Consider the following 12,372-nt stretch of genomic DNA (forward strand, 5'->3'; position numbering starts at 1 on the left):
AAAAATGAATAACACTGCCAAAAATACTATGTTTCAAATAACCCTAACGGATGACAGTTAATCGGATGCGCTGCAATCTTATGCAATCGTGCGACATGTTCTATGTGCGGAAGGATTACACCTTTATCTTTCGAGTGCATGTAAATCATCGTTTTCTAATTTAGATGTCACGGTGGTTAGGAGCGGGTTATCTCGGATCGTGATGGGCTTTCACTTCCCGTCTTTTAACCATAACCGGTGGTAATTAAAATATTTAAGATAGGTTGTTTAAATCATTATCGAAGCTATCAAAAGGGGGTTCAGAAGGGCTCGTTAGATGAACCCAAACATGAAGACCAGACATTTAGGTGTCAGTGTATTAAGAAAAATATGACGCAGTGATAGTCCATTTCCGTATTTTCGTAAGATTTGCAGTATAAAAATCTTCCTAAAAACGCATACTTTTCCTTTACAATCTGACGTACCGCAATTATCGGTTCTTAACTTAATGCTATTGTTATTTTTTTTTGTCCGTATAACCCATCAACCAACATAATTCTCGAATCCAGATGTGTCGTACAGGACAGAATTCATAGTTACCTGATTAAAATAATAAATAAATGTAAAGACCCAGAGAAAATAAAATCATTAATATAAATGCTTGTACTTGTTTAAAGCTATACAATTCCGTACCTGTGATCTAACAATAACCCTATGGAGCCTCATATGCCAATATGCGTCAAATTTGAAAATACTGTTGTATCTGGGTGAGCTCGCAAAATGATATATGCTTTTTAAGGTTATCGTCATCAAAAGGATAGGAAATATATGTGTTTGGTGGGTGGAGAACGGCTTTATATTGCAAAGTCCTCGGACAGAAGACAAGAACTTGAAACTCAACTTATAGTGAAAACATCTCAAAGAATTTTAAAATTCGAAAGTGCGAGGTTTTAAAATTTTGGACTTCAGTTTAGGTTAAGCGATAACATTTTACATCGGTAAATTTTTAATTAAATTGTAATTGTGAAAACTTTTTGACAGAATTAAAGTGCAGAATGAATTCATTATTAGGAACCATATTAGCTATATGCATTGTACCAATTTTGTCAAAACAAGCTGATATTTGTAATGGATCAAAGAAAGTAGAATGGAAGGCAGACCCTTCAGATTGTAAAGCTTTCTACTTCTGCTTTGGGACTTTACAGCATCAATACTCGTGTGAAGGCAACAAGGTTTACAGCCCGGAATCTCATGCTTGTGTGGAGAAGGGATCTGCTATGGACACTTGTAAGTTTTATTTGATATATGCACATGTTTTGCAAGTAATCGTGAACAGCGTCGAAATCTAGTTTTACACTGTTTTCTTTAATATTGTGCACTTGCTTTCAGCAATGTATTTTATTTAATTTAAATGTAGATATATGCAGCTATTTTTTTTCCAAAATGTACATGTAGGTGATTTTGGTAATGCAGATTTTGACAAAATTTTATTTAATTGACACAATTTTACTCTAATTTCGACCTTTTAAATCAATATTTTACTGCTTTTTTATAAAAATAATTTATGTTTGTTTTAAATTAACAAGTAATAAATGTTGCAATGGTATATTTACAAGAACAGTCAGGTCAGCGATGTTGTTTAAAGACTGCACATTTGAAATGGTGACAAGTTAAAAAATTAACTGTTTCAACATGAATGCCGCTGTTAACAAAACGGTTTGACCTGCTTCTCAAAATGATGTGACATATTAAATAAAAAATAAAGTAAATTAATATTGTCTCGACTTCGGCCATATATATTTTTTTACCTTAGTACATATTTATGTGTGTATACTTTGCTTCGTTCTGAACAATTGAGTGCGCAAAGTTACTGTAATGATTTTCTAAAAAAAAGTTTTGCCACCAAAGTTTCATCCCAAACGTATTTAATTTATTGCATAACACATATATACAACATATGCTTTAACAGATCCTTTTGTAGATGTCAAAATAAAGCCTGAAGAATGAAATCTCTACTTTTCAGGCGCCACAAAGAAACCAGAAGGGCACACCACCCCTAAGATGAGGTGCGAAGAATCTCAGGAAATTTTTCTCTCGGTGGGCGACAGCTGCTCAAAGTATATCGACTGCACAACCTATAGGGTGGAGGAGTGTCCGTACCCGTTCCTTTTTGACGAGAACACCTCAAGATGTCTGCCACCAGAAAGGGCCCACTGTGGAACTAGAATTGTCGTCAAAGATCCATGTAGGTTTTTTGTTGCTTGCGATTTTTAAAGTAAAGCTACGCTGTACATGTAAATATATGTATTTACTCGCCGTTTCGGGTGCAATGGCAAACCCATGGAAGGAGTTCCGGTTGTTTGGATATCCGTATTGATGTTTAATGTGTTGGTTTCATTTTTTGCAACATTTTTTGTATATTTTTAATTACTCATTGTCTGTGAATTTTTGTGAATTTTTAGGAAATTTGAAATACCAAACAAAAGATAAACCCACACATGTGTTATCAATGCATACAGCTGTACTAGAAAACAATAGCAATTTTTTTATCTGGTACCTTCATTTTTCAGGTGACTACGAAGAAAACGTGTGCAGATCTGTACAGGGTTGCGTCCCCTGCTACGTTCGTTATCCCAGCTGTAAAGGGCTTAAGAATGGTTTGAATGCGTGGGCCGGAAGAGAAGGATCGCCATATTATGCTGTCTGCAAAAACGAACGGGTCGTCTACCATGATATGTGTGATTTTGATAATAAGAAGGAAATTTTCAATCCAGAGAAATTGGCTTGCGAATCAATGTACAAATAACTGATTATAAATTCATTTTGTTAGAAGTTATTTATTGTTTTAATAAATTGTTTTAAATTAGAATTTTGGTCTTCAGCCCCAAAAAAATTAATTCATGACCTAATTAATATAATAGAACAAAGGCAAATAATTTAATTCGAGGAATTAAAGGAAAAAAAACTATTTAACGAATATGTAGCCATATAGTCCAATACAATAACGGAAATCTTACATGTACATGTACACTCTTTCCTGACACTTGTATCTACAGTTCCACCTAGTATTCAATCAGAATCTGATGAAATTATACAAAAAAGAAACAAACATACAAACAACATTGTACATGTAAACACGAACAAAAAATCAGGTGATAGTTTGGACACGTTCATATGATATATCTAAATAAAAAACTTTAAGGTAATCAAATCCTTCTACATGTGTAAATGTATGAAACAGTTAAAAATATGTATCGACACAACTTTCGTACAAATGTATGGTACATATGATGTCAGTTTCAACTTCTCACAAAACTGTCCTAAAACTGTCAGAAGAAAAGTTGTATGACAAATTTAGAACAGTTCTAGAGCCAACTCTTCTGACTTTTCTAGCAGTTGAGCCGGCTCCACCAGTAGAACTAGTCATGTAGAGCGGGTGCTGATAAAATGTCAGAAGAGCTTGCTCTAGAACTGTTCTATGACTGTTAGAACCGTCCTGTAGCCGGTTCTTCTGACAGTTCCCCTGAGAGGTTAGAACTGTCCTGTAGCCGGTTCTTCTGACAGTTCACCTGAGAGGTTAGAACTGTCCTGTAGCCGGTTCTTCTCACAGTTCCCCTGAGAGGTTAGAACTGTCCTGTAGCCGGTTCTTCTGACAGTTTCCCTGAGAGGTTAGAACTGATCTTAACTGAATGTATCAGTCTGTAAGAATAAGGAATGAATGAAACATAGTATGGGATAACCCATCACTTGAGAAATATAATTTCGCACCATCCAGATCAATTATTGTCAAGTATTTCCACACAATCTTGGCAAAATGATCCATATTTTCATGCATTTCTAATGAGCCTGTCAAGGCTTTTCTAGGTACTCAGGGATCGTATAGTGAAGTGATCATTTCAGGTAGAGATGACTTTATAATGTGAGATCGGTGGGTTGACACAAATGACTGCTTCATATTTCCCACAATTCATCTGATGTTTGCGCTTAAACTACATGTATTGAAAGAGTAATCAAGGGAACCAAGGTTATAGTGGTAATCAAAAGAATGTAATCCAGGGACAAAGACCAGACATGGAAAAGAGACATACACAACAAAGAACATAAAGTAACTAAAATCACATGTACAAAGTAACAAAAAGCAAATGAGCAACTCGGACTCTACTAAATACTGTGAGCATAGACCAGGTGCACTGGTAGTGTTAGCGTCCTCTGCTTTTCTAGAAACACCCGCCGAGTTGCTAATAAAAAGTCAAGTCCGGGGTAAACCAGCGAGGAAAGGAAAACTATGACCCGTTGAATAAATCAGTTTTCATGGTGCAGATGGATACACCATAACGATCCACGAGTTCATGATGACGACCATAAAACTTCTGTAGTGATTACTTCAATCTTGTAGCAACATAACCTGTTCCAGAAGCCTATTTGTTAGAGTTCTAGAGCGATACAAAAAGTCCGCGTAGTTTCGGCAAGCTCTGGCATAACGTATGAGTTTTGACATGAACACTCCATACGCAGGTGCTGAAGGTATGTTGCCACAGATGAAAGGAAAGTTGACAATTCTGAATGAAAAGTCATCATCTTTGTCGTAAAGTTTGGTCAATAGTTTTCCTTTACCGTCGATTTCTAAGTGTAGGTCAAGATATGAGGCTGACTTCACAGTGTCTGTAGTATCCTTTATCTCAAGTTCTTTTGGGTAGATGCGATGTATCAAATCCCCGAAATTAGGATTGTTTAAAGATAATACGACATCTAAACTGAAATTGAAGGATCTAGCCAAACGATATTCTTTTTTGTCTGTTCAGATCAGCTATAAAGTCACCCTCATAAGAGTGAATGAATAGGTCAGCAAGTAAAGGAGTACAATTTGTTCCCATTGGAATGCCTACCGTTTGTTGAAAAACACGTCCATCACACTGGACAAATATGTTGTAGATTAAAAATTCCAGCATTTTGTAAACAAGTTCCTCTGTATATTTGGAAGATGAATTGGAATTATTTCTTACAAAGTATGAGGAATCTCTATCAAGAACTATATATTTGTATCTAGGTGTACCATCTTTTTTGGAAAAAACAACGATGTATAATGTTTTTAAGTCGGGATTGAAAAAAACTGTACTACGAGTATTTTTCGTGAGAGTAATTTATTATGCATTAAACTAAATTTAACAAATTAAAGTACAAGCAAACAAATCAAGTAAATAATTGAGAGAAATCAAAGCTCACTCAAGATCTTGTACAATTCCTTCGCTCAAAATATTAAGAAATCATCAAACAGGAAGTTGATTTAAACTGTCCTTGTTTCAGTGAATTTCTTTTACCTCGGTTCCCTTGATTACTCTTTTAAAAGAAATATGTGAAAATGGGCACAATTTGATTTGCTTATATTTTCCATAAATGGTGGTACAAAAATGTATATGTACATATATTCAATATTGGCTTCTCTCCAGACATCGCATTTATCATTACACTCGATATCCAGGTATGATGAAATCACATTAGCGGAAGTTGAGGTTCGATAAATTGCACTTGATCTGACAAGAAGAATATAACTCAAATATTTTAAACAGCTTACAATGTGTATTATTATGATGGCTATCACACAGTGGAGGATCCAGAGCAGACGCAGTTTGATTCAGGGTGTTCGACCCTCCCCCTTCTTGATTAAATCAAATTGTAATTTCATGGAGTTGTTGGGTAACAAAATTAAAAAAAACCTCTCTTGATCCACCACCGGTGTATTGTAGTAAAATATTGCTACATCCTTACTTACATGAATCACCGTCAATCATAATCGATGATATTTTTACTTAGTTCTTACATCGACATATAAGTGATCAATAATCACTGTGATCAATTAATTATGTCTAGAGAAAAAATGTGGGGATCAAGACAGCATCGCCGCCAGTTTGCTTAGCTATGATTGCAAGCAAATACACTTTAAAAAAAATTCCTTGCCGTAAATAGATTGGCGACGACGTCTCATTTTTTCTTTTCAGTCAAATAAAACATCGATTGATTGGTTGATTTTACTTAAACGTCCATCGGATATGTTTACATGTAACTAGAAAACAAGAGTGTTCGGTCAAAAGGATCGATAAATTGGGCCTCTTTAAATAAATAAATAAAAATCCATTCAACAAGCCTAGAGCCATGCACTCATAAATGTGTACAACATAACTGTTCAGAGTAAGTAATATAAGTGCTCGTTTCCTTATTTCTAGCATGTAGTATTTACGCAGCAAATGCATCTTCATGTACATTTGCATCTACCACACTGAATTTTATTTTTTTTATTTGATTCCCTATCGCTGAATTGCTCATTTGTTTTTTGTTACTTTGCATTGGGGGAGTAACAGGGGACAAACCTCCTTTATTGATTTTGTGATTTTGCATAGATCAATATAACTATCATGTGGTGGCTGCGACATATTAGTTTGAGTCAAAATTCTTTATTAATGTCATATTATTGCAAAATGTATGAGTGCGAGCACTTTTATTTTCCATGAGGGTCTAAAATTAATGACTGAAATGCTAATTGTTTCAATATCACTATCATATGGTGGCTGCGAAACATTATTTTGAGTCAAAATTCTTTATAAATGTCATATTCTTACAAAATGTATGAGTGCGAGCACTTTTGATTTCCATGAGATTCTAAAATTATTTACTAAAATGCTAGTTTTTTGTAATATAACTACCATGTGGGTGACTGCGACCTATATATTTCAGTCAAAATTCTTAAAAAAGGTATATATACATGTACATAAGTCAAAATTCTTTAAAAATATCATATTCTTTCAATGTGTATGAGTGTGAACACTTTAAAGTTCCATAAAGGTCTAAAATTTCTGTATAAATTGTTTAAAATTGTCAATATATATAAGTACTCTGTATCATACTGGTGTCTAGATCTGCAACAAAAGAATTCAGTCCCAAATCTTTAAAGTCAGGGGCGTGGCAGGTACGGCAGGCAATAATTTTTGTTGGTACTGCATGAAATACATAAAAGTCGGATAAAAAATTGAAAAAAATCAAGTGTAAACATAGCAAAGCTTCCTTCTCGTCGTATGAATCGGGATTCGGGTGCTACGGCTTTTTTCGGAATCACGTACATGTACTGTATGTAATTCAGTCAGAGAAGTATTCTCGAGCTAATGACTGTCAGAATCTGTCAGAAACTCTTCTAATCCACATATCTGTTCTACCTAGGACAGTTCCTGACAGGAGGGTGTCAGGACCCATGACAGATTATGGCAGATATTGTCCAGAGCCCTGACAGACCCTGACAATATATATATATATATATATATATATATATATAATTCAAAAGCAAAATAAATGTATAGGGTTGGATTACAGCGACACCCATATAAAAAAAGTATCAGAGTGTCCCCTCCCCCAAGATGCCCAAAACGTAAACAAAACTCAACTTGATATTTTTGTTTTCAATAAGTTAGCGTGGTAACTATAACTTTCCGTTTAAAGTTTTCCGAAAGAATTAACAATTTTTTTTACATGTGAATATACATTGTACTTGTGGGATATAGATTTATTTTAACGAAAGAAAGTAAAGTTCCCAGAATTGGCGTTCCTACAAAGGTGGTTCTAAGAAGGGGTGGGTCCGGTGATTGAGAACCAACCCCCTTTCCCCTTTTTTGGGAATACATGTGAATGAAGTGCAGTTTATGGACAAATTTAAGCAAACGATCACTTAAAAACCTTCCTTTCCTGAAACTCTCTTCTAAAAATCTCTGGACCCATCCTTGTATTGTAAATAGAGTATAACACATTTAAAATTCTAACATTCCAATACGGAGAGTTTATATACATGTAACATTATAAATTCCACATTTTACACGTGTGGTACAGTGTACATATGTACACCTAATGTCAATATGCGTTAAAATCTAAAAATACTTTGGTATCCAGGAGAGATCGCCAAAAAGATATGAAAGTCATGCTATTTACGGCTATCGTCATGTATAAGGATAAGGAAAAATATGTGTTTGGTGGGTGGAGAATGGCTTTATATAACAAAGTCTTGTGTGATGAGATAGAACTTAAAACTCGTCTTAAAGTGATTACAATTCACAGAACTTTAAAATTCGAAAGTGAAAAGTTTGGATTTCAATTAGCATTTTTCATGATAGGAAAGTTTCCTTAACTAGGAACTTATACAAGTACATGTAACATCGATACATATTACACTACCACAATGAATTCACTATTAGGAACCGTATTAGCTATTTGCATTGTACCAATTCTATCAAAACAAGCTGACATTTGTAATGGATCAAAGAAAGTGGAATGGAAGGTTGACCCTGACGACTGTAAATCTTTCTACTTCTGTTTTGGGTTTTTACAGCAGCAATACTCATGTGAAGGCAACAAGGTTTACAGTCCAGGATCTCATGCTTGTGTAGAGAAGGGATCTGCTATGGACACTTGTAAGTTTCATGTTTTTGTGCTTGTTTAGATTTCTTTGTTTGTTTTGTTGAACGAGGTACTGAGATTTGCCTGATATGTATACTGTATTGTCTGTTTTCTGTTTTTATTGGTTCTTGTAAAGCAGAGGGCACTTACCCGACCGGTCTTACTCCTGGTCGTTTTGGCGGCGTCTGGGTTCCTCGTTTAATCTATAGTAAATATGTCAGTACTTTTAATTATTTTGTGTAAATTATGTTTCGTTATTTTTCTTTGTCTAAACAAATCAACTCTTTCTTGTTTTTGGTTCCATGTTTACATTTCATAGACACGGGGTTATCTGAACCTACGACATAAAGTTGAGTTAAAATTTAATACGCTAACATAACTACCTTTTATGTATATTATGTGTGTCTTTGATTAAATAACATTCAAAAGGTTTCTCTCCTTTTTTTTGCATAAAAGTTAATTTTTCAATGATATCTATATATCTAATTATTAAAACAAATTAAATATCCAGAAATTTCAAGTATACATGTGTTATGTATATTCTGTTTTTGTTGTTGTCGGTGTTATATTAAACAAGTACTATCTTTAAAAAACGATGGCCGACGCACTAATTTGTTTTCTTTTTATTTCAAAGTTCTACATTTCCTTCAAAAAAATAACAGTTGGCATGCAATTACAAATTTTTGATACATTTTTTTTCGAAAGCCACTAAGTTACCAGTATTTGGTAAATCCGGAAAAAGAATTGCGATCAGGTGACTTGCGTTTCCATAGAAGAGCGTCCTTAAGGTCAAAGGATAAAAAGCGAAACTATACCGACTGCGTCGGAAAAAGTATATCAATGAGACAATTAGTTACATTTTTGCAATGAATCTGCTTAGGCACAATATGAACGTAGAGAAGTTTTAAATAAAAAAAGAAAGAACAAAAACAAACAAGCAAACAAACAGACAGACAAACAAAACTAAAAATATTTATGCAATTACCTGTTTCGCTTTTTTTTCAGTTAGTGAGCAGGGTGTGGTAATCATGGCTCTTCGTGTTATAAAATTTGACGTTTGTACTTGATTTTTTTGGCTATTTTTTACATGATCTCATTTACCGTTCTTAGAAATACGCTTTGTTTTTTAGGCAGCACCAAGAAACCAGAAGGCCGTATCACTCTGAAGATGAGGTGCGAAGAATCTCGGGCAATTTTTCTCGCCGTGGGCGACAGCTGCTCAAAATATATCGACTGCACAACCTTTAGGGTGGAGGAGTGTCCGTACCCGTTCTTATTTGACGAGAACACCTCAAGATGTCTGCCACCAGAAAGAGCCCAATGTGGGGCTAGGATTATTGTAAAAGACCCATGTATGTTTTATTAACATCATTTATCTCTTTTTTTAAAATAAGATGTCTGTACTTCTCTTACCAAGAATACGTTCCAGACGTGGTAAGAGTTGCTCATTTTCTTGCGTAATTTCTTACCGTTTCTTTGGCAAATTGCGTGGACATTATTTGGTACATTTTCTACTCGGTTTTATGATATATAATGTTGAACCGATAATCAATAATTCTAATCAGGCTAACGATTTTTATCTGTCCTTTTTCAGGTGACTATGAAGAAAACGCTTGCAGATCTGCACAGGGTTGTGTCCCCTGTAACGTTCGCTTTCCCAGCTGCAAAGGGCTTAAGAACGGTCTGAACCCGTGGAGCGGAAGAGAAGGATCACCATATTATGCTGTCTGCAAAAACGAAAGGGTCGTCTACCATGATATGTGTGATTTTGATAACAAAAAGGAAATTTTCAATCCACAAAAGTTGGCTTGCGAATCTATGCACAAATAGGTGAACTTTGATTATGATTTTATTTGTACATTTTTATTTTTTTAAATAAATTGTTTTAAATAAAATTCTCTCTGATGTTATTGTTTCATATTTCGAATACATTTAAGAAAAACTTTATTGATTCAAAGTACCAACACGTGAACATTCATGAATCGAAAAGAAAACCTTGTCGAAGCAAATTATCAGCAAAAAATTAAACTCCTCGGTACAAAAGTAATGGAAGACTCAGAAGAAAAATGTCTAAACCAATCCCCATTTGGTTCGGTTTAGGCGTTGTTTAGTTTACAAAGGTTTAAGACATATTTAATCCGATATGACGGGACTTTTAAAAGATTCTGATTAGGACACGTTTTCTCTCAGCACTTGAAAATTACCTTGATATAATATCATAGGATTATAGAATGGACATTTTGGTGATATGTCCATAGACATTCGGCTAATGATAGCTGTATTGGGCCGAAGCAACGCCAATGCCTAAACCAGCTATTCGAGGCCCAAATACGACTAGTGCAGAGGACATAATACAGGACCAATATGTAAAAAACCATTCTCAACACGGTTTGAATCGTCCTGAAACACAATGTACGGTTAAAATCTCCGGCTTGTGATAACCCGAAATGCCTTTGAGTCAAATAGTCCGTTATTCGTGAGGATTTGTAACGACATTTTCGTAAACATTTGAGTACCATCATACTGCTGACAGTTTTGGCGATTTTATTTTCTTTTTTTTTTCGAAACTGGTTAGATTCTTAATCGTATATATCATAATTCTGATAAAAAAAAGAGTTGCCATGATGCTATTTTAAAGCTGTTGAATGGAATGGTACTTGCAAACCGGATATTGATATTTTTTCTGGACATAAGTATAGTGGACCCGGTTGATAGTACAACCAAGTACGCTATTATACATTGTATATACCGCCAAATTTCTAAAGCTCTTGTCTTTATATATAATAAATAGTTGATACACCTCTGCCATGCTTAGTATGCGTACATCGAAACAAGATAGGCAGACATGTTCATGCCTTGTGTAAAAGTAATCAAGGGAACCAAGGTTATAGCGGTAATCAAAAGAATGTAATCCAGGAACAAAGACCAGACATGGAAAACAGACATACACAACAAAGAATATAAAGTGACTAAAATCATACATACAAAGTAACAACAGCAAATAAGCAACTCGGACTCCACTAAAAACTGGGAGCATGGACCAGGTGCACCGGTGGGGTAAGCGTCTTCTGCTTTTCTAGAAACACCCGCCGAGTTGCTCATAAAATGTCAGGTCCGGGGTGGACAAACGAGGGAAGGAAAACTATGACCCGTTGAATAAATCAGTTTTCATGGCGCAGATGGATACACCATAACGATCCACGAGTTCATGATGACGACCATAAAACTTCTGTAATGATGACTTCAATCTTGTAGCAATATAACCCTGTTCAAGAAGCCTATCTGTTAGAGTTCTAGAGCGATACAAAAAGTCTGCGTAGTTTCGGCAAGCTCTGGCATAACGTATGAGTTGCAATATGAACACTCCATACGCAGGTGCTGAAGGTATGTTGCCACAGATGAAAGGAAAGTTGACAATTCTGAATGAAAAGTCATCATCTTTGTCGTAAAGTTTGGTCAATAGTTTTCCTTTACCGTCGATTTCTAAGTGTAGGTCAAGATATGAGGCTGACTTCCTATTGTCTGTAGTATCCTTTATCTCAAGTTCTTTTGGGTAGATGCGATGTATCAAATCCCCGAAATTAGGATTGTTTAAAGATAATACATCATCTATATAGCGGAAACTGAGATTGAAGGATCTAGCCAAACGATATTCTTTTTTTCTGATAAGATCAGCTATAAAGTCAGCCTCATAAAAGTGAAGGAATAGGTCAACAAGTAAAGGAGCATAATTTGTTCCCATTGGAATGCCTACCGTTTGTTGAAAAACACGTCTAACACACTGGACAAATATGTTGTCGATTAAAAATTCCAGCATTTTGTAAACAAGTTCCTCTGTATATTTGGAAGATGAATTGGAATCATTTCTTACAAAGTATGAGGAATCTCTACCAAGAACTATATATTTATATATAGGTGCACCATCTTTTTTGGAAAAACAACGATGTATAATGTTTTTAT

General features: G+C 35.0%; 2 protein-coding genes across 2 annotated transcripts; both read left to right on the forward strand.

Moving 5' to 3' along the window:
* The first annotated feature begins 750 nt into the window (after positions 1–750).
* On the forward strand, positions 751–2,830 carry LOC148597770 (uncharacterized). Its single transcript, XM_088561124.1, has 3 exons — positions 751–1,266; positions 2,003–2,224; positions 2,550–2,830. Exons 1-3 carry the CDS (start codon positions 1,035–1,037, stop codon positions 2,783–2,785), a joined length of 690 nt encoding a protein of 229 aa, XP_088417250.1. The 5' UTR covers positions 751–1,034; the 3' UTR covers positions 2,786–2,830.
* Positions 2,831–7,978: 5,148 nt separating this feature from the next.
* LOC148597771 (uncharacterized) lies at positions 7,979–10,310 on the forward strand. The gene is made up of 3 exons (XM_088561248.1): positions 7,979–8,426; positions 9,543–9,764; positions 10,007–10,310. The coding sequence occupies exons 1-3, from the start codon at positions 8,195–8,197 to the stop codon at positions 10,240–10,242; spliced, it is 690 nt and encodes a 229-aa protein (XP_088417374.1). The 5' UTR covers positions 7,979–8,194; the 3' UTR covers positions 10,243–10,310.
* The last annotated feature ends 2,062 nt before the right edge of the window (positions 10,311–12,372 follow it).

Source organism: Perna viridis, chromosome 14 (genome assembly GCF_037379345.1).
Source record: "Perna viridis isolate PV_CMFRI_1.1 ecotype Kerala chromosome 14, ASM3737934v1, whole genome shotgun sequence".
Classification (NCBI taxonomy): Eukaryota; Metazoa; Mollusca; class Bivalvia; order Mytilida; family Mytilidae; genus Perna; species Perna viridis.

Excerpts from the sequence above, each read along its gene's own strand:
- LOC148597771 (XM_088561248.1), top strand. The coding sequence starts at position 8,195 with ATGAATTCACTATTAGGAACCGTATTAGCTATTTGCATTGTACCAATT. Across the intron at positions 8,427-9,542 it reads GGGATCTGCTATGGACACTT|GCAGCACCAAGAAACCAGAA; the intron begins GTAAGTTTCATG and ends TTTGTTTTTTAG. Across the intron at positions 9,765-10,006 it reads GATTATTGTAAAAGACCCAT|GTGACTATGAAGAAAACGCT; the intron begins GTATGTTTTATT and ends GTCCTTTTTCAG.
- LOC148597770 (XM_088561124.1), top strand. The coding sequence starts at position 1,035 with ATGAATTCATTATTAGGAACCATATTAGCTATATGCATTGTACCAATT. Across the intron at positions 1,267-2,002 it reads GGGATCTGCTATGGACACTT|GCGCCACAAAGAAACCAGAA; the intron begins GTAAGTTTTATT and ends TCTACTTTTCAG. Across the intron at positions 2,225-2,549 it reads AATTGTCGTCAAAGATCCAT|GTGACTACGAAGAAAACGTG; the intron begins GTAGGTTTTTTG and ends TTCATTTTTCAG.